Raw genomic sequence first — 22,281 nt, forward strand, 5'->3', positions numbered from 1 at the left:
GGGAATTGAGGAGAAGAGGGACTGTATCCTGTGGGATGCCCAACCTACAGGTGATGGAGAGCTGGAAATATTTTTCCCAGCTATATAAATTCCAGATTTTTCTGTTTTTCTTTCTAAGGTCGCTTAAAATTGATATCTTAAACACCGATACTTGACAAAATGCAAGAGGAAATTAGGCTGCACAAGGCAAAACATCGTGTATTGACATTTGTATGCGCTCATTTCAGCTTCTCAATTTTTTCAGTGTAAAATATGCAACTCTGAAATGTTAATTTCAAATAGAAAATGGAAATTTCTTGAAATAACTTAGTCAACAACGGGAAGTTCATTCACTGTGACAATTTCAGTAGTGGACTTTGAACCATTCCTTTCCTGCTAACAGTTCTGATTTTGATAGGTGGGCTTTTTACAACATGGGGGAAAAATAACAGGAAACTACAGATATAGTAGAAAACTGGTGGATGTATTTATTACACATGGACAGAGTATTTGTTTTGATGGACACCATCCCAGTAAATCTGAGATTACTTTGCTGGGCTGCGTAACTCTTCCAACAGCCTTTCTCCCTCTCTTTTAACCATGCAAGCCTCATCTCCCACTTCTTTCCCACCCCAGGGAACAGACTGGACGAAGGCTCTGACGTTGAATCCGAACCAGACCTGCCTTTGAAGCGCAAGCAACGTCGCAGTCGAACCACTTTCACGGCGGAGCAGCTGGAGGAGCTGGAGAAGGCCTTCGAGAGAACCCACTACCCAGACATCTACACACGGGAGGAGCTAGCTCAGAGAACCAAGCTCACCGAGGCCCGAGTTCAGGTAAGGACTAGAGCCACTGCAGGGTCGAGTCAGCCTGGGGGCACAGCTTCTTGTTTCCCTTGGGAAACAGCCTCTGGGGATGAGGGTGTTGAAAGGTGGTAGTGTGGATATGCCTCTTCTCTGGGGCCACATTCACAAGGATCTGAGACTTAAATCCAGTTCTGCAGATTCCCACGTTCCCATGGATTTGCAGATACACCATTTGGATTTGGCCCATGGCAGAGGTACCAGCTGGAGGGTTTCCATCCAGGTTGGGACCAGGAGCCAAACTTTCCCTAACTTGGCAAGGCATTTAGCTCTGTTTTCTGTTTGAGGAAATTCCTCCATTTGCAGAGGAGGAAGCAGTGTGTGTCTCTGTTTGTATTTGGCGTTTTAGGAGAAATCACAGCATTTACCAACCTTGCCCAAGGGAGAGGATCATATTTTGCAAAGTTTGCAAGTTCTGTGTGTGAATTTTCATAAAACTTTTCTTTCCCTCAATCTCCAGAGAGCACAAAAAGGGCGGGGGGAGGGAAGAAGAGGGGAGGAGCAGGAAGGGAGGGTTTGGAGCCGGGGGACTCTGACATCTACACGATTAATAGCCCTTGTGGGAACTCCACACAGAGACCCTTATGTCTTCCAGATAAAGGCTGGGTCAGCAGTGTGTGCAAACACGCAGAGGGATAAGGAGTGTGAACAGATCGGGGGGTATAATAGAGTCCCTTGGGGAAGGGGAAGGAAAGGGGGAGGGATTGGGGATTATGCTGGGTTAAAGAAGTGAAATGGAGACCCCAGCAGTCCGTCCTCCGTGTGCCCAGTGCGATTAGGTTTCAGGCTAAGCACAGGGGTCCCTGTGCATGCAGCCAAGGGTTGAATCGTGGGCACTTAGAGATGAGGGAAAGACTACCCCAGGCTTGTGACAAGGAAACAGTCAGTCAATTAACCAGCTCTTCCAAAACAAAACAGGGATTTTTTGTTCTGCTCTTCTCAGGGTAATGAGCTTGATGTATTCTCTCCGAAGCCAAAACTGCCAAAAGTTTTTGCTGTTTTCCCCCAGCTGTCTGGGAATGGACATTTCTCCCTGCTCCTGGGACATTCACTGGTTAAGGACTTTTCCCATTAGCCTGCTTTCCCAAAGAAGCGTTAAGCTTGTCACAGCACTGCAGCAGATGTCCTCTCACCTTCCTCCAGCTTTGCCTTGGGAGATACTGGATTTTCCTGAATCCATCATCCCTCAAGATTTGGCTTTGGAAACTGCAACAAGGAACTCTAGGAAGCTTTAAACTGCTTGTAGTTTCGATCTTAGCCAAAAGACCATGCCAGAGTATTCAACAGTAGTAATGTTAATTTGCTAGCCATGTGGGTTCATAGATAGATGGAGCCTGGGAAAGTGGCTAATTAAGGTGACTAAGCTACCAAAAGTTGGAATGTCTGAATTCCTTCATTTTTGTTTTCCATATTCTATTTCTGAAGGCTCTTAATTGTGTAGATGGATATAAGATGTTAAGGGGGGAATAAAAAGAGATGTTTCTGTGGCAAACAGACTCAACAAAAAGGAGTTTCAAGAACAGAGTTTAGGTAACACCTTTTTATGGAGTGAGAGAAGCCTGTGTTGGATGAGCCGTGCTGTGGGGATGCTGGAGAGGAGGAGAAAATCCCTGAAGTGCCAGGGAGTGCAAAACCCAGAGGCAGGTTCTCTCTTTTCCAAGGCACTCTGACCTCACTGTGACAAGGCTGGGAGAAAGGAGGGAGGCAAAAACAGAAAGGGAAAGCTAAATAAATAAATAAAGAGAACCTTTCCCTTGTTTCAAGCTGTGATTTCCGAATCCCCCTACTTGCTCCCAGGCAGCTTGTGTGGAGGTTCTTGCCAGGGCTCTAGTAGCAGCTGTTCTCCGAGGCACATTCCTGATGGCTTTCTCATTCCAACATCCTGGCAGAGTCAGCTTCTTCCCACCACTTTTAAGCCTGCCGCCCCTTGTAAAATTTTCTGGATATCAGAGCAGATCTTTTACTGGCTCTCGGGACCTACAAACATTAGTCAATCAAGTTCTTGTGGGGAAAAAAAAAAAAAAAGCCACACACATCCACACATGTACCCATCCAGCAGGCAATTTTCTACCACCTCATAGGCTTGCTTCTGTCTCAACAGATTTTTTAAGGCCAAGAGACGTGCTTTGGATTAAAGATGGCTGTAATAACAGTAGGGCCAGATGAGATCAGGGTTTCTGGGTGTTAAGGGCCATGCCAGCATCCACCCATCTATCTTGTCTCCAAAAGCTTATCGTGTTATTATGGAAAATGGGAGGTAGACATGTGAAAGTACTTTGTCATCCATAGTCACAAAAGAGACTCGAGAGCAGCCTTCACCGCTCCTCGATGTCTGGTCATTGCTTCATCCATCTTCTGGACCCCAGTGCTGCCTGTCTGCTGCACGGCCATGGCTAGATGGGGCCCAGATCACACCCAGGTCTCTGAATCACAGCTTGGGTGTTGTTCTCAGGCCTCCTTACTCTGTGTAGACAGCACCCCTGCACTAGCATCCTATTTTGTTAATCACTGTACAAGCACTGACCCCAAATAAGCGTGCCTGTCTATCACTCTGCTTCTTTTTCCTCCTCACCTCTCTGCTTTACCATGTGAAAGGTGAACTTACCTAAGTCTCATTTGTTCTCTCACACCTGAGGATTCATGTACCATAATCTCTTTCATGTGAAAAGCTGATAGCTCTGTTAAACTTCATTGGCAGGCCTCGGAGTCTGGCTGGTCACGCAGCTGTCCAGCTAAGTGGAAGTTTGACACGTTGACAGCTAGTAAAATTCACAAGCTGAACAACAAGTGGGGGTGGTGGTGGGAAGCAGTTCCAAGCTCCGGTTTCTCATCTGTTAGGAAGATCACGGGAGGGTGAGCAATATTTTTGCAAGGTCACTGCCGTGTCTGTGTGGTTGAGACGCAGGATTCCAGCATTCAGACTTCAGCACACCCAAAGGTACGAGCTATTATCCCAAACTGGGCATAGCCAGGGACAAGACTGCTGTGGATTTCCGGAAGGATCAGGATTACAGTGCCAAACCCACGACCAGCAAGGCCACCAGTGGAAATTCCCACTGCCTTGTTTTGGTGCAAGCAATGTCTTGACTCCTGTGTCCACACTAATTGTCCAGTACTGAACAAATTCTTGCCCATCTGCAATCTCCCATTCCTACCCTTCCAGAAAAAAAGCGTTGAATGCCAAGAATTCACGGGTTTAAAAACTGTCTAACAGCTAAGCAATTCATGTTGCTAATTTAATGGAGGCTTTGATTTTGATCTTGAATGTATTTTGGGGTTTTACATCATTTTTTGCAATTATCTAACTGATGATGTCAAAGATTTATATGGAAAAAAGCCTCCTTTCACAGGATTCTGTGATAATTTTGAAACTTTCCTCCATGGCATTTCTAGAGAAGGGACATTTTTCAGAACAACCCTTTTCTCTTAAACAGATTAGCTTTGTCAGTAGAGTGTTTTTCGTTAGGAAAATAGTTTTGTTGGGAAATTCATGTAGAAATGACTTCTCAAAGTAGTGCCAATGTCAAAAGAGACATCAGATCCAGGAGTCATGGGCGTAGGGAGCTGAAGCTAATCCTTCTCCTAGATGATCCCATTTGTGGATCTGTTTACTCAAATGTGTTGCAATTTTAAGGCTAGTTACCAACAAACACCTGTGCTTATTTCCGTTTTTTACTTGAATGATACCAAAAGAAAGGCGTATAAGATAAAAACAAAGCAGTGCATGTGCCCAAATTGTCCTCTGGTCAGCACCACAATCCTAAATAATAGAATCTTAGAATCACAGACTGGTTTGGGTTGGAAGGGACCTTAAAGATCACCCAGTTCCACCCCCCCTGCCATGGGCAGGGACACCTTCCACTAGACCAGGTTGCTCCAAGCCTCATCCAGCCTGGCCTTGAAGACAGCCAGGGATGGGGGAAAAATCACTTAAAAATCTGTGCTCTGAATGTGTTTTTCATAAATAGCCTTTGGTGCATAGGTTCCCGTGCAAGCAGCCCGTCTCCATTTTCCCTGGTGCTATAATGAGTCAGATGTGGCAGGCTCTAAAGCATTATTTTAAAAAGGTTTTCCAGAAAATTATTCCCAAAAAATCGATGGTGGCTTTTGCTTCTTAGCATCACCTGCGGATGATGCAGATGGTCATAGCATGGGCAGCTGGGTACGAGCATGCATACCGCTAGCAAGTACGTTAATCTTAGTTCCTATGGTTTGGGCAGGGGGTTCTTTCTGGAAATAAATAAGAAGCGCGAAGGGGTGGGTGACTTATTAACATCAGTTATTAATCCCCAGGAAATTCCATGCCCTAAGAAACTGTTATTTCAATAACAAAATTAAACTAGAGAGCAGGAGTTGCAACCCAATGCTTTATTGATCATTTTTACGATGGATACCGCTGTGATTTCTGCCTGGGAGAAAATGGATGTTTCATTTAATAAAAAGGCTCAGAGCAATTCTGTCTTTGAAATCTCAGTGCATTTCTAGGCTAGTCATATAATATGTGTTTCATGACACAGTTTTGAACTGTAGTAAACAAACAGCCATACTCTAGATCGTGCTGCAGCGGCTCAGACATGTCAAATGGAGCGCCAGAAAAGAAATTCCATTCAATTTTGCTTGAAATTTTTCACAAAGCAATTCTGCTCAGTGCAAAGAAGCTGAAAACCACTGCCTACCAGCAGTACTATGCGGTTTAGCTTCCATAAAATAGATGGATTTCTCAGGAACTTCTCCACTCTCTCTGTTGTGTGTTAGTGTGGACCCCAGCGCCCTTTCACCAGCTGTCTCGGGGGTCAACGGTCTGTCATGGTCCTTGAGATGGTGCGTTTTGAAGGTGAAGGCACTCTATGACGGGACACTACGGCAGTAAGCAGGTCTCCCCCAGCTCTGAGCCTTAACTGGAGTCATGCAAAGCTGCTGGAGCCTAATGCTGTTTGCCTGGTGTTTTGCTTCCCAAACTCTTTGAGATGTGGCCAAACTGGCTCTTCTGAGGCACCCCCCTCCTCCCTTAAAGGTCAGCTGAGAATGTTTTCTTTCTTCCTGAAGGTCTGACTAGTTTACATTTCTTGTGAAGAGGGCTGTGATGAGGTTATGACACAACAGCTGCCCTGTGTTTTTGGCAGCAGCCGGGGCACTGCGAGGCTGTGCAGAGGAGCCGGCAGTCGGGACTCTCGTTGGCAGAGCCTGGCTTGGCACGCTCGTTTTCCACGGCACGGGGCCAGCCGTGCTCTCGCACACCGGAGCCTCCAGATAGATGGCCCAGGGTGAGAACAGCCCCTGGCACCACGGCAGCTGGTCCGTGAGAACCACAGTGGCACTGCCGGTGCGTGTGCCCAGGCACGTTGGGAGACCAGCCATGCAATGCCAAGTGGCATCCAGCTCCCAGGAGAGGTCGGGGTGAGGGTAACGTGCTGTTCCAGCCAGCTTTAAAGATGTGGCTCCGCAAGGTAAAGCCAACGAGGGCTGAATGCAGCCGAGATGGTGAGGAGGGTCCAGATTCTTCCCCCTCCTGTCTCATGGAGATCTCACTGCAGAAGGATGTTGGTGATGAGAGAGAGGTTGGTTAGTCTTGTAACGTTACTTTCTGTTTGCTTAGTGAATCGGTGCTTGGTGCCTCACGGCATTGCTGCTGTTCTTTCACATCTCTCCAGCCTGAACTGGAGACAGAAATGCAGTTGGATTAAAGAGAGAGTAACCCACAGCATACTTGCTGCAGCTAATATGCTCCAAACAAGCCCTCAGTCTATCTACTAATCTCATAAAAATAAACAAAACCAACATGTAATTTAAATTTCCAGGTATCCAAACTGCAGTGGCAAGTCTTTTTCCACCTGAACTTTCTCAAAGCCAGAGGTGATCTCTTAAAATTGCAAGCACGTCCTGTGTCTGTATCTAAGGGTTTGCTTAGAAAAACATCAGCACTTTTCGTGTTCATAGTAGAATTGTAGTAACCAACCCCCATGGAAACAGAAATGTCCCACTGACAGGGGATGTAGTCCCGGCTATGTAAGCCTAAGGGCATCTTGCTGGAGCGAGTCAGCATTATTTTGTAAGTATATTATACTTTACTGAAGATGAGAATGATAAACCTAATCCTGTAGTCCTTCTGGCAAAGCATTGGTTGAAATCAACAGGAATGAATATAAACTTTTGCAGTATAATTTGACCAGACCAGCTTGTTTCGTATGTGTGGGGCAGGGAATTTGTGTGAAACAAAGAGAGAAATGTTTGTCAGAAAATGCTGCTTTGAAGTTGTAGATGGAAGAATCCATTCAGTTTACTAGAACACGGTTTTTAGATAAAATTGTGGATTTTTGTGTTGAGGTACAAAACCCAGGACTGATGTTTTCGATTGTTTATCATTGTCTGCTTTTCTTGGTCCGCTGCGGACCAAGGAGCAGAACTGCCAGCCTCACGGCCTCAAGCTGAAAAAGGGATCCCCTAAACAATGTGGTGCTGATTTGATTTCCTGACAAAGGAAAGAGGGCCCAGAGGCCAAAGCAATGAACGCGATCGCAGTGCCTTGGACGACGCGGTTGTGTATAACACTGCACACTCAGCTGGTCTAAATGAAAGTCAGTGAAGTTGCACTGATTTATAGCAGCGGAGTGTCTGTCCCATTGTATTAAAAACAAATAGGGCCTCCCAGAGGTTTTATGAGAAGAACCTTTATCACAAAATTTCCAGTCCAACCAGGGCACAGACCAAAATATTTCTTATACACTTTGCTCGCACGCCCAATGCTGAACCTCTGATTCTAGCAGAGCCATCACCCTGCTTGTGCCCAGTAAAGTGAGCAAGTGTGCGGTTGCTTCGAGCAGCCAGCACGTGTGGCTCTCGTCTCTTCTCAACCTCCCCAGCTAAGGAGGCTTTCTGTTTACTGACGAAATAGATTCCGTTTGGTCAACGATGGAAGCTGTTTATAATAATCAGGAGGAGGGTTTCCCAAGGTGTTTTAATCTTTGAGCCACTTCACACAGTGTTTAAGCTATTTTTAAAAACTCATAGCTTTTTCTTTTGTAAAGAAAATCTTGATAGTGTAAACGGATGTGCTACTGATTTGCTGTTAAAGCCCAGCCTGGCTCTAGCCAAACAGTAGCAGCAGGAAATCTACTCTCCAACATCTCATTCACCACCATGATGTGTGAACATCAAAGCCTGTTCCGAAAGGTTTAAATGCAACTCTAACATCATTAAGACTGGGTCGTCTAAGAAGCAAGTGTTCAAGTGGAGAGAAAGCACTTCATAAAATAGACTACCTTGCAGCTGTTTTCTGACAGCAGTGAACTCATCCTCACGTCTTTCAGCTTCCGCAAGTCCCATTCATCCCCAGACACAGAGTTTATAAAGAGATAGAGAAGTAAAACAGAAGGATTATTTTTTATTTTATTTTTTTTAACAGAATTTCCTCTGATGGCTGAAATAGTCACTGAGAAGCACAGTTTGTAAAATGTAGAGCTGGAAAACACAACATTTGCAAAGAATCATTCAGTCTCCAATAGCTATTTTACTCAATGATAGTATTTTTTTATTTGTAAATATTATTAACTTTTATTACAGTCAGTGATAAAGCTGCATCATCGGGCAGGTTTGGAGGTGTGAAGCCACAAGTTCAAACTTGGTCTAGGATGTCTTAGTGTGAAAGTGGACAGGTCTATCCTATTTCTCCTGCCTCCTGCTTCCCCATCCGGAATATGAAACCATTAGCAGTTCCGAGTTGTTCATACTGTGACAATTATTCAAAGGTAGAGATGGTCTTTTGGTTGAGGAAGTGTTTGTGACATGATTACTTCAAAGATTAGAAAAAATATTGCAAGAGTAAAGTAATCAAATATTTCACTGTTAGCAACGGTTTGTAAAAAAAGATTTGCAAAAAAATCCACATTCCGCAAATTGTTTGTTGAAATTCTTCAGCAGATGGTTATAAATAGCTGACACCTTCAGGAATGGGGATATGCTAGGAGAAATATAGACTAAATTCATTGGATAATCTCATTTTTGAAGTCATTTGTTCTGCTCCACTAACCTTGTTTAATATTTATCTTAACCATATCACCCACAATTGACAGAGGCTCAACGTTTTAGGCACTGACCCAAAGTGTCACTAGATATAGCCGTATCCTTACATGTGCAGAGAAAAATCTACGCGCCTAAAATCCGTGCACTCTCATGGGCTTCTTTTCTTCTTCTGTAAAGAATTACCTTAATAGCCTCAGTGATGCTTGTACGTCTCCAATGTCTGTTCTCCATGCTCCTCAGCCCCTGGCAGAGGACCATCACTAAACTGCTGTAGAGGCTTACAGGGTCCCATCTCACTGGACCACCTCAACCCTTTCCAGTCTGGGTGGGCTGACTCTCAGCACCATCAGAAAGAAGGTGTTCGAGTGGAGGAATAACTACCCCGATCTCCCATCACTGTTGCTGCTACAGTTCCTCTCTAAAAGCCTTCTGCATCAGCCTCCTGGGAAGCCCAGGATTATGACTAGTGTGGAGAAGGCACTGCAGGGATCTGCTCCGGTTCAGAGGAGAATCTGGAGAAGATCTGTCTGGCAGAGTCACCTCTATGCAACCTGGGAGGGACATCATCTGACTTTGGAATTTTTTTGGTGTGCTTGGCCCATAAACAGACACATGACTTTCTTCCACCTGGTCTCTGCAACCTCTTGGTTGAAAGCAAACACATGTTGCATCTCTTCTGTTCCGCTGGAGAGCTTGGCTTTTCCATCCCTGTTTCCATTTATGAGCTCATTTATCCCATCTATCTTTCTCCCACATCAAGTCCTGATTAGGCTGAGCAGGAACACAACAGGCTTGCTTTCCCACAGGAGGCTCTTTTTGACCTTCCTTTCCTCTCCTTGTCTGACAAATTGTGGGAGCTGACCCATATCTCAGCGGCTGCCGGGATAATTCAGTCCAGCCCCATCCTGGCAGGCAGCTGTCTCTGCAGCCCTTCTCCGCTGCCTTGCTGGTTGAGAACAAGTGGCTGGGACATCTCGGGCCGGCTGTCGGCAGGGTTGGGAGCAGGCGTTCAGGTTAAATAAGAACCAGTGCTAACCTTTGCCCCAAACCCAATCCGGCTGGGAGGTTGGGCTCTTCTGAAATCAGCTGGTTCTGCGAGACAGACAGTGATGAATTGGAGAGGTTTCTTAGTCCTGTCATGCCTCTCTTTCCCATCTGTGAAGGGGATGGTGAAGGTAACAGATTGAGGGATATTCTACGGTGAATATCTAACATTCAGGATCCTTGTAGTGGCATACTCGCCTCCTGAGCAAGGTGCACGTGGCACATTGAGGGACTCTGGTCTTTTCTGGACCCTGGGCATGACTAGAACATGAAGAACCGGCTTGGATATCTACTTTAAGTTATTTTCCATAAGAAGCAGTTTTTATAATGCATCTCCTGCTACCTAATATGTTCCTTGGAAGACAATTCACAGGGACAAAAGCCCCAACTGTCTTTAGCAGGTACAAATGTCTTCAGTGGCTTGTATCGTACTTCCATACCCTTGGAAAGCAGCACATTTACACAGCGCAGGGTCCCTGCTGCACACAGAGAAATGATCACAAAAAACTTGCCTTTTTAAGAAAAAGCAGGTTTCTGACACCTGCTATTGGGTTCTTCACACAGCTCTTTTCCCAAGCGCTGGCTACGTTTGTTCCAGCACAAAGCTCTTGTGATCCAGTCCCAGCAGCCTCTAGAACAGTGTGTCCATAGCAGCTTCAGAACTTCCTCCTCTTCCTCATCTTCTTCCCACCAGTCTGGTTTTAGCAGCTGTAGCCTTCACCCCAGGCTTAACATGGTGTAACAGGATCCTCTGGCAGGGGGAATCTTTAGTGGCTGATAAAACCTTAACTGTTGTGAAATGAAAGCAGGTTCCCTTTGAAGTGCGCCTCGCATTACAGTTAGATGCTCTAGCCTCTATATTTTAACTACCAATAAAATGATTTATAAGCATAAAGGCCTGAGCCACCTTTAAGGCGGGGGAAGGGAAAGAATTGCTAACGTCATTAGCTGGAATGTATCTTCTTTTTTTCTGGGGGTTATAAATAAGGGGCAGAATCAACCTGTTTGGGCCATGAAATGTCCCTTCCTCTGCACGGGAAGATAAATCCTATCAATTTCTTTGTGGAAGGTTTCAGTGGATTTGTGGCTGGATTCCCCAGCCAGGCTCTGTTAGGAAGCACTACCTTTAAGCATCTAGTTGTGAATCTCATTTGGTGCGTGTGTATGTACTATTATTATCATTTATTATTTGTTTTGTTATGATGCTCCAGTCAAGACAGAGATCTTCTATTGCTGGGTGTGGTGCCTACTGGCAGTTAGAGAGCCTCTCTCAGATGGCTGATTGTTGAAATAAACTAAAATGTAAGAAAACATGTTTTTTCTCCTCAATTTAGTGGTGGTGGTCTGATGCATGGGTTGTGTAGGGACCAAAGTTTGTTGAATACAGGAGTGTTTCCACTGACTTTAAATCAGACAAGCAATAGCTTTCCTGAAGTCACAGAAGGAGCCCGTAGCATAATTAAGAACCGACTGTCTTTCTCTGGTGATAGTCCACTGGCCTGAAAATTAGCTTTCCTTTCTTCACAAACATGCAGACCAGTGTATGCAAGACACCCAAAAATGGCCCACGCACAGGCCTTTTTGGTCAACTCTACCTGGTTGTAAAAGAATCCAGAATATTGTTTTATCTCCCTTAAAAAATAGAGGAACTACACACCCTTTAACTGGATGTGGAGAAGCAAGACAAGTCGTACACGTGTGTGTGAATTTTAATTCTGAACAACGAATGCAAATATGCGTGTGGGACAACAATAACCTCACGTGGCGTAACATAAGCCAACACCACTATTTTCAAAGTTGTGTTTTGATCATATGCTAGCCAACTGACAAACAGAAGGGGAGCCAAGGACTTGGGGGGTGTTTTTGAAGAAACATGTCCCGCACTAGACCATCTCACTCCATATGTTTCTTCTGAACTTCTAATCCCTAATGGATTTGCCAGCATCTGTCTCTTGGTTATAAAAAAGGAACTTTCCCACCCTTTGCAATGTTGGGGAAGTGTTAGAAATCACTGGAGTGGCTTTTACTTTCTTGGAGTTCAGTTTCTCTAAAAAAAAAGAGCTGTTTGGTTAAGTTTTCTCTTCAAGTACTTGAATTCTATATGCTATTCTCAGCATTGAGATATTTCCTTTTTTTTTTGGACTGGAAGCTCTTCCGGTCTGGGAATAGACCTATTTCTCTGAAGAGAGAAGGTTTATTTATCTCCTTATGTTCAGCTAACAGAAATACTCACTTAGTTTTGATGTCTTTGACTGTGAAAAGTGGAAGCAAATGATGTGGGAGGAGGAGCCAGGTTCTGTATCCTTAATTCAAAGCATGAATTACACATACATGTATGCATAAGAAAAGGACATGACCGTCCTCTTTGCACGACCAAGGCAAACAAAAGGTTATTTATTCATTTGCATTGCTCACTGCTCCTAGAAACTGTGCCATGGATTGGACTGTCTGAAAGAGTTGTAAAGTACTACAGACCTTAATGTTCATTCATTTCTCTCTCCTTAACTCTGTCCTAGATTTTGCTAGCGACTTTCGGTGCCAAAACTGGACACAGAGAATCTGACCTGCATGGACTTTGTTGATCAATGCAGATCGGATGTAAGCTGACCTATTTCTGTCACGCTCTTGGAAGGTGCTAAGAGGTTATGCTGCTTCAGCCAGTAGTGCAGTACAGTAGGAATAAGTCTGTAAAAAGATGCATTTGGTGCCAAGGACCTGACATCAGCACTGTATATATTTAATGGGGGCTTAATTTAGACCAACTTGTCCAAAGAAAACCGGGTTTCTTTTGTTTTCACTGTACATGGATGTAAATAACTGTGAAGAACTGCCCAGGACTAGGTCCTTCCCAGCCATCAGCAGCAGGTCACACACAACTGTAACTAACAGGTGTTAAGCAAACTATTCCCACAGCATGCTAGTAGGTGAGTAACACCTAGAAAGAGCAATAATAGACTGTTATCCAGAGAACCTCACAGATATTTGTGTGTGAAGCTCGGCGTATGCCTGCTTTTGCAGCCAGCACCACTGAAGTGGATGTGGACTGAGAGCCAGCATTCCCTTAAATAAGCATCTCTCAGGGAAAACACGTTGCCTTGTCATGCCGAGTGAATTATACATACCCACAGTTGCCAGTAAGAAAAAAGGCAAACTAACAAGTGACCGTTTACAGGAGACTCAATTTAAAGGCTCTCCCACTTTGAGGTTCGGGTCACGTCTGAATTACAATGCACATCGGACTAAGGTTCTGCTATATTTGGGACAGAGAGTTCTGTTTTCGTTCACAAGATGTGGGGGCAGTTGGGACTGCAGTGCCTCAAACCCTTGTAACCCCAGCTTCTGATCTGACGTCGAGCAGCTTGGAAGCCTGATGGAGGATTTTTCCCCAAAAATGCTTTACACTCTTGATTTTTGCTCCATTTTTTCTTGTTGCTGTGAAATTTAATCGTGTTTTCTAGCCCTTTAGGCCTCACAAAGTCCAGCAGCTGCATTCTCATCTGGCTTGAAAGCTTATCCGCATACTTCTGAACCCCAAACAGGGATCGAGCCTGAGAGCCTCTCTGATTAAATGAAGTAAACCAAGCCCAAGAGACAGCTTCAGAAGCCCTTTCCACTATGCATAAGGGAGATTGCCCATGATAAAACACATCAGGGCAGACAAATGCATTTAGAAAAATCTCCCCTTGAGTCTTACAGGTGAACCAGCACTGTAAGAAACACGAGCTCAGCTTTGCACATGCATTAATATTGGGTTTATTTTAATGCACAGAGATTTAAATTGGCTGCAGTACAATTCTAGTGCACACTGCAGTGCCTTTTGCAAGGAGAGCATGTCTTAGCATACAGACAACAGTGATTTGCTGTAGTACAGAGAAGCTAAGAAAACCCTGTATTCCCTCCAGTCTGGTTCTATCTATTTAGCTTGTCTAACACAGAAACCATGATGCTAATCTGTCTATTTATCCCTCCTAACAGTGCAGCCGTGTTGCTATTATGGTACTTAATCCTTCAGCATAATTCACATAGTTGTCAGATAACAAGGCAGAATGGCCAGGTGGTAGCAATGCATCTATTTGGTATGGACTCTCTCGGAATACACAAGCTAAATTATTCCTCTTCATCTCGCCCTACCGCTGATAGCACCTTCCCATGATATTAGTCTATTTTTAACCATTTTAAATACATGTATCTTCACCCAGGAGGCATGGTGGTGGTAGTATCATCATTTGGGAGAAAGGAAACAGAGGAACGGAGATAAATACTCACAAAGCCTGTTGTCAGGCAGCGACTTGAACCTGGCCGGTGTGGTAATTCAGGATGTGTGTCCATCAGCAACCCAGGTGAGATGGGAGAGCAGCTCAGAGTAAGTCTCACACAGCCCTTCCTCTCCCCACCAGGTGTGGTTCAGCAACCGAAGAGCGAGGTGGCGCAAACAGGCAGGAGCAAACCAACTTGCGGCTTTCAATCACCTGCTGCCGGGGGGTTTCCCACCAACCCATACCAACTGCCGGACTCCACCTACCCAACGACCACCATTTCCCAAGGTGAGCACCCCTTCGCCGGCACTGCTCCTCTTCTCTTGCCCTACCTCAGCCCATTGTCCCTTCCCTTTCCGATTCATGGCATCCCAATGAGGCTCTTGTAATAGGAGGTTTTCCTTTAAATGAGGAGGCCAAGTTTTTCCTCAAGTCACTAGAAACTCCATGTTTTTCTCCTCTGTCATGTGCTGTGTCAATGTGTCTCATGACTGTATTGTTCTGCTTTGAAACGGAGAGTACATCAGTCCAAAGTGAGTATCATACGGATGCTTGTTCTGGATAAAGCCCCATACTGGGGCTCAGTGGAAGCAGTATTGCTAATTCGAGTTGGCTTTGGCCTTGGCCTTTACAAGGGAATTTATGGCTTCTGGCTGGGGGGAAAATTAAGAAAAAATTGAGCTATTTCATCCCAGGTTTGCATATTTTGCACTGTGCATAAGCTGTTGCGTGATCTGCTTGTGCTCACCTGAAGCACAGAGCTGGTGGGACAAAGAAGCTGTGACAAGGATAGCCAAACTATCAATCCAGGCTTTGCACAGTCCCAGTTCTAATACCTCTGACCGCTCTCTCCACAGACGGGGGAAGCACTGTACACAGACCCCAGCCCCTGCCGCCATCCACCATGCACCAAGGGGGGCTTGCCGCAGCCGCCGCTGCAGACACTGGCTCTGCCTACGGGGCCCGACACAGCTTCTCCAGCTACTCGGACAGTTTCATGAATGCTGCAGCTCCTGCCAACCACATGAATCCTGTTAGCAATGGCCTCTCTCCACAGGTATGTGACCCGCTTCCATTCTCTCTCGTTGGCTGACAGTATCTGGCTGGTTCAGAGCCTCTGAGAGCAGGGCAAGCTTCAGGCTATCACAGTGTATTATGGTTAACAAAGGAGTTATTGTCATGAATTCTTGGAGACAGCCTAGTTAAGGTAATTAGTTAATTTGTTTGTCGGCAGTATCTCTGTCCTGGGCTCAGCACTATACTGCCGGAGCATTTGTATCCTGTTAGTTCCCATATTCAGGGTAGTCCACTGGAATTGCAAACACCAGCACCTAGAGCATCAGAGTTCATCTTCTCAGCCCTCCAAAAAAATTCCAGTGCAGATGTGGGCCTTTCGATTGTGAATTTTAGCCTAATGACAGCACGTTTGACTTTTTTAGTTACTTTTTGTTAGTTACTTTTTTAGAAGTAGCCCATGATTTGTGGGCAACTGATCTAGAGATTAGCTGAAGCCAGCTTGTCCAAGTCCGGTTGGAAGGCAGAAAGCCCTCACTTAAGTGCCATGGATCTGAGCTTCCTCAAAATGCAGGGATGTAGATCTGGGATTTAGTTTTGAGAAACTAATTGTCATGTCAACAGTTCTGCTAATACTTTCCACAAGGTCAGAATAAGATGTGTAGGTAAGCTTCAAAGGAGGGAAAGGTACATTTCACACGTAACTTGTTTGTGTAAAAAATGGAGTGTGTGTGTTTTAAGTTTACAAGGCAACGGCCATGGCCTTCCGATCGTGTGAGTGCTTTTTCAGCGCTGCATGTGACAGAGAAGCAACCTCAGCAGCGTAGAGAGGTTAAAGCCTCCATCACCAGCGGGTCTAGAGAGAGCAGAGCCCGTGCCACATGTGTGTTATGGGTGTAGCTTTAGGTTCTCAGCTGGTGAGCTCCACTGAAGTCAGTGCCAGGATGCACACCACCTGAGAATACAGCCCACACTCTACCACTGTCCTGGGATAAGGATTCTGATTGTCCGCCACCTCCTTAGATAGAGCCTTTAACCTTCTCTTTGCTTTATTTGATGTAATCTTTTTTCTAAATACGCATTTGCTTTTAAGTGGAACGAGGCACATCCTGTGTGCTGAAAATTAACAGCAAGGACTTGTATTCACGTGGTGCCTGCCACCCTGGAAGGGCACCAAATGCTTTACTTTTGCTCTCAGTTGCTTGTGAAATACGGAGACATCTGAAGTGCACTGTAACAGTTGTTCCAGAGTGGCCAGTAACACTGTTTAAGATAGGAAGTGCAAAATAATTTGAAACTACAGGCAGAAATTAGGTAGGCATCTGAAATGAAAAGGCTACAACTGTTTAGAGGGGAGTCCAATAAACGAGGACATCAGAGAGGTATATAGATTTTAAGGTCAAATACCTCGTGATCTCTGGAGTGTGAAAACAAACATTGAGTGGCATTGGAAAGAGGGAAATTTTGCAGCTTCTCTGAAATGGTATAAAAATCTCACTTCTATCTTTGAATGGTCATAAGACAGAAAATGTAGAAGTGTGACTGACATGAGGCTGAATATTGCCTCAAACAGTGTAATTTGTGGGGGAAATAGGGAGACATCTTTCTGACAAGGGATTTCTAATAGCACTCATCTTGGGAGATGAGCATATAGTACAGAATTCAAAGGCAGGCTGCAGGTTAGATGGTCCAGGGGACGCGATTAATTCAGATTATCACAAGTGCAATTTAGCACCATAGAGTAAGTTAAGGATGAGATCCACGTGATAAGCTGCACAAGCACTAGACATATACAGGTCCATCATGCAATTTCCATTTCTGTAGCTTCATCATCTACTTACTAGTCTTGCTCACTAAATCAGAGGCTCATTGAAATGACCAGACCAACGCTTTTTCTATGCTTATCCCTATCCCAAATTACCCTGCCCCCAGGCTCAGGCTAGGGGAAGATAGAGTCCTGAGCCAATAAGCCCTTTGTATGGGAAAGAGAGGATACATTATCTGGCAGTCCTGAAGAAAAGAGAGCTTTGCACCCCCAAGAAGGGGAGATTCCCATTTTCCTAATGCTTTTAATCATGTGAGGGCCAAGATATCAGCATATAAATTCTTCTATTTCTTTTTTGCATAGAAGGGCTAACGCAGGTTATTTTATGACTGCTTTATATTTACTTATCTTGCTACCTTCATCCCTTCAAAGCTCTCTGCTGTTCCTAGTGGAAGGATGCAAGAAATACTCCTAACAGCATGCATGGGAGCTCGTAGATGTGTCCTTTTTTATGTAGTGGGGTGTGTAGAAGTTTTGCAAGGTCTCGATGTGGGATGCTTATAACTTATTAATAACTTATTTGTGCATAACTCAACTACTCCACGGCATTACAGGTAAACCCCATTGCACCTCAAACCCTCTCATCCTCCCGTCCAGCTACGTGTGATGTCTGGTTGCTCTCTGCAGGAGTAAATATCAACTACAGAGAAGGAGGGAGTTCAGGAGGTAGAAAAAAAAAAAAATTGGGAACTTAAAGTGATGGCAATTTGTCTGAGCTGCAAACAGACAGTTCTCTGGTTTCATCCCTTAGCAGCAGCAGGAGGGAGATTTCTTTGCAGTTTAGACAAGGAGGTGGGGGCCAGCCTGGCCGAGAGCTCCCAGCATTTGCCACTGCTCGGCACGCTATCCAGTTACCCCGGGATTGGGTGTCCCGGCAGAGTCCACCAGACGGGCTCGGTGCTGGCAGCTGAAATTCTAGAGGAGAAGCATGGCATTTCCATTCTCACAACAGAGAAAAGGGGATTACGTTTGGCCTCTGCGGGCTCGGTCCCCCCACGCACTTCAGTCCTCCCCCTCCTGACAGAAAGAGCAGACACTGCTGGAAGTTTTACCCAGGCTTCACGTGGGAAATGGCCACATTTCTTGCTTGCTTTCCAGCCTGTAGCACACAAAGCCTTGTGTCTGTCCAGCCCTGCTGCTGGATCTCTAAAGCATTTCCCATGAGGTTTCCGAGGCCGTTCTGCCCCTATTCCAGACCTGAGACTGCCGAGGAGTGAGAGGTCAGCTGGGAATTTTTGTCTTCATCTACTTCATCCCATGATGATGTTTTTTTTTGTGACACCTCATACCGGAACACCGACTTGGTTGCACAAAGGGTAGTCCCGCGTGGTTAAACCACTATGTAGCATGTTCTCTCGTGTCATACTCCTTCCCAGACCTTAGCAAGAGACCTCAGGGTAACCCGAGCAGTGATTTGTGATGGTTCCGTGCTGGGACAGACTTTGTAGGAGAGAGGTCTTGCTCCGAGTGTTGCCCGTTTGAGAAAGTGAACTTCCCAGGCCGGCCAGCTGCAGGCAGATGAGTCGCCTCGCATCTGTCAGGATGCACGGGGTGGCTGCAGCGGGCACAGGTTATCGGAAAGTACAGCAGCGGGGAGCAGGAACACGCAATGACAAGGTCCTCGTCGCTCCCCGAAGGTCGCGTGGGTTAGCAGCTGCTGTCACAGGTTCAGCTGGGCTAACTCAGTGCCTTGCAACTGCCTCCGGGCTGGCATTAACACCTGTGCTAAAACGTAGCCGTGAGGTAGAGACCCGAAGCAAAGTTAAATATGAGGAGTGAGTAACGAGTTAGCAGTCATACGGAGAGGGATTTCTGGCTGTGGAGCTTCTGTCTCATCATTTCTCACAAGAGTGGGTTGTAAACCAAGTGTGTGCGTGGGATTTCATAAATATATGTAAATATTTCCAACTTATTTTCATCCCACAGAGGAATCGTTTCCCATTTATTTGAGAATGAATTACCAACCTCACCTAGAACAAGGCCAGGCACCAGGACATCCTTAGCCAGGTCGTGCTTCACGCTGGCAGGCAGAACAAACTGCATCCCTCCGTTGTGAAGTTCAGACCTGTGCTAGCTGAGTATTGCCCGTCACTGTGACTGGGGAAAGGCTTGGGACAAACAGCTCAACCTAATGGTAAACTCACTATTAAATCCAGTTACATCCTGATCGGCGTCTGACGGTCCTTCAAGAAATGTGTGTGCTGCGGTGCGGGCTGAGGCAGGAGGAAACGAAGCCAATTAAGCAGTACATTATAAGTCAACATAAAGAGCAAAGTGGGGGCCATATCTGACTGTACCTCTGTCATTTGTGATGGTGGGATATTCCCTGGGTGCTTTTGAAAGAGCAAACAAGTAGGGCCATGCTGTGTTCCACGCTGCTTGCATCTCTTACACACCTGACTTTTAAAATGTCTTCATGCTTTTTTAGGTGGATTTGGTCCGTTGTTTCGCCTCCTAAAATTTCTGCTGCCCTTTTACATCCAGGCCTTCACCTGAAATGTGTCTGACCATTCACTGAAGCATGTTGGGGTCTTGCAAGGGGTTATTGAAAAGCAAATGGTCATTAGTTTGTTGCAGGTGGCCTCTGTCTAGCTGGAGAACATATTAACGTATAGTTAAAGAGTCAGGCGTTTCCTATACTTTGATAACATGTTATTACTGGGACTTTTGAATCTTTTAACAAACCTACAGGATCACCCAGAGATTAAGACGATTCCAGAAATATGAAGAGCCAAGAGAAACTTGTTCAACCTCTTGTATTTATTGCTTTAATTTTCTCAGGGCTTTTGGTGGCTTTTTTTTGCTCCATGGGCTAATTCATTCCCAGTGTAATGGCAGTGTCTGAAGGTTGGAGTCAGATTTTACAATTTCTGGCTTATCACTGTTTCTTGATAGTGTTCCTGGAGGGACACTCAAGGCACAGGTCGGGCTCTGCCCACAGATTTGCACTCTAATCTCAGGAACCTCCTTGGTCTGTACAGCTGTAGGACAGTTTTTTTTTTCCCGACACCATCTCCATTTTCTTCCACTGTCCAGGGTAATGTTTTCCTCAGCCTCACTGGGCTGGGATTAGAGATCATCTGAATCCCTGTCAGGAGCACGCTGATCGTGGCAGAAGCGTGGGAAGAGCCAGCTGAGCCCTTTTTTTTTTTGAGGGGGGAAACCTGGCAATTGGGACAGACACGATGTTAGCTGGCGAGAGGGGAGAAGGCATCGCGGTGTCTGGCTCCAGCGAGACAGCGCTCCTTCCTTCGGTGACACGGATCCCTTCTGTCTGCTGCCTTTTTTTTCTTTTTTTTTTTCTTTTTTTTTTGTTGGAGACACTGTGCCTATAATAAGCATTCAAAATGAGTCTTGCTGGGCCAGGAGAAGGGGAGGGGAAGAACGAGGAGGAGGAGAGGGTGAGATTTGGGGGGGGAGGGGGAAAGAGAGGAGGGGGTTTAAATAGCAAAGAATTAGAAAAAAAAAAAAATCTGATGCAAATCACTAGTAGAGAGAAAATTATGTGCAATTACCCAAGCGATACTGGGCAGCCGTGCCCACCCCAACCAACAAGATCTCATTAACAAGCAGAAAATAAGATTGAAATGGTGTGTAAAAGAGCTGAAAAATGAATTTGAATGCTGCATTTGTCCACAATTACCCCCTCGTTCACACATATTTTATTGCAATTTTTTTATTATTCTTAATCTTTCCATCCCTCAAAGCAGATTGGGAACATCCTGGCATTACAGTTGCTGAGGGAGGAAGCATTAAGGATTCCCCGTTTCCCTGAAAGGAGACCCTTCTCTCGCTCGAATTTTAAAGGGTTGGTTTTGGACGGATAAGGATTCATTTCTCCGGCTTATCTTAGTGTAGGAACATGTTCTTCTAATATTCTTTAACCTCTAACGCTCTTGGGTGCCACCCCACACGAGGGTTTTTCTTCAACCTCGCCTCCTGTGTTCCTCATCCTCCCTTTTCCACCTCTCTTACCCTCCTTTTCCACTCTTGTTTTGTTTCCACGTGGTCTCTGCCCTCTTTTCCCCCGTGCTGCCTCATCCACGTTCCCCCGGCAGCCTCATCTCTCTAGAGGACCCCGATTCCCTCAAACGAAGCGCCCGCCCTTCAGAAAGTGCCTGCTGTCCCTTTTCTGAGCCGCAATTATTCCTCACCCCCTCTGTGATCAGTCTTCAGCCTCCCCGCGACCTTGTGGCAGACTGCACGCAGGATTTTGGGAAAAGGAGGTGAACACAGGCTGAATTCCATGCCCTTTTTTTTTTTTGCCAAGGGAATGGAAAAGGGGGCATGGGGAGCTCCAGGTTTCTCTCTGGCTCTGCTGAGACTGCGTTGGCGTTTTCCCTTGCTCGGTGTCAAACGCAGCCGTATCTCTCAACTTTTAACCTGTGTGTCCCAGGAAAGCTGGTACTTTTTCCACTAAAGTCTCTTACTTGTTTCTTTTTTTTTATTTAACCAAACAAAGCCCATCTGCTCTTGTCAATTAGACGCCTCAGCTCCCAGCAAGCGGAAGAAGGGAGAGTGGAACATTTTTCTCGTGTGAAAATAGATCCGTATTTATTTGCCTGATTCCTAATGAGTTTCTGCGAGTGAAGGAGTAGGGTGGGAAGGGAGAAATTAATATCTAAGGGACCGAAATGCTTTCTGTCAAAATCTGGAGGTTTTACGAGTTTCTTTGATTGATTTGGATGCTCAGATCCCACTGAAAACTGATTAGAAACAAATAAGGCAGCATCTTATTACCTTAACCCTAAATCCAACACTCTGGGTGGCACCCGTTGCATTTATCCCGACGTGATTTCCACTCCAGACATTGTTCTCTGTGTGAATTACTGATAAATTAAAATAACAGAAACACCGAAGGATTTCAGAGCAAACAGTTGGTTCCTGAGCCTTGGATTCGGTAGGAGCTTTGTCATTACTTTCAGTGGGTCCAGGATCAGTCCCTGTGGCACTGTTTGTAAACTCCAGTATTAGATGTAGTCAAACTGGGGAGAAAGGGGAATAAGGAGTAAATAGGAGAAGAAATACAGAAAAAAACCCCAAAACTGAGGAGAGTTACAAGACCAATGACAGCTGGAAGAAGAAATGCAGGGAGGTGTGAAAGTGCTCGATAAGCCCCCAGACGTCGGAGCAGGGAGCACGTATTTAAGACACCCAGGGCTAAGACATGGAAATCTGTACGCAAAGATCTTTAAATATCCCTTCTCACCCAGACCCCGCTGCCCGCTTATGGGGTGGTGGGAGCAAAGCCGAAGCTGGGTGGGTGGAAGAGGTGTCACAG

General features: G+C 45.4%; 1 protein-coding gene across 1 annotated transcript in view; it reads left to right on the forward strand.

Annotated features, from left to right (window-relative positions):
* Positions 1 to 615: 615 nt before the first annotated feature.
* The window catches only part of LOC104511684 (paired box protein Pax-7-like), a gene marked incomplete at its 5' end in the record, with an annotated part of 39,485 nt that continues 17,819 nt past the window's right edge, over positions 616 to 22,281 (forward strand). The window contains 4 exon segments of the mRNA XM_010154400.1: positions 616 to 815; positions 14,303 to 14,396; positions 14,399 to 14,449; positions 15,019 to 15,218. Of these exon segments, the coding sequence (XP_010152702.1) occupies positions 616 to 815; positions 14,303 to 14,396; positions 14,399 to 14,449; positions 15,019 to 15,218 (545 nt within the window).

The sequence above is a fragment of the Eurypyga helias genome, unplaced genomic scaffold (assembly GCF_000690775.1).
Source record: "Eurypyga helias isolate BGI_N326 unplaced genomic scaffold, ASM69077v1 scaffold13376, whole genome shotgun sequence".
NCBI lineage: Eukaryota > Metazoa > Chordata > Aves > Eurypygiformes > Eurypygidae > Eurypyga > Eurypyga helias.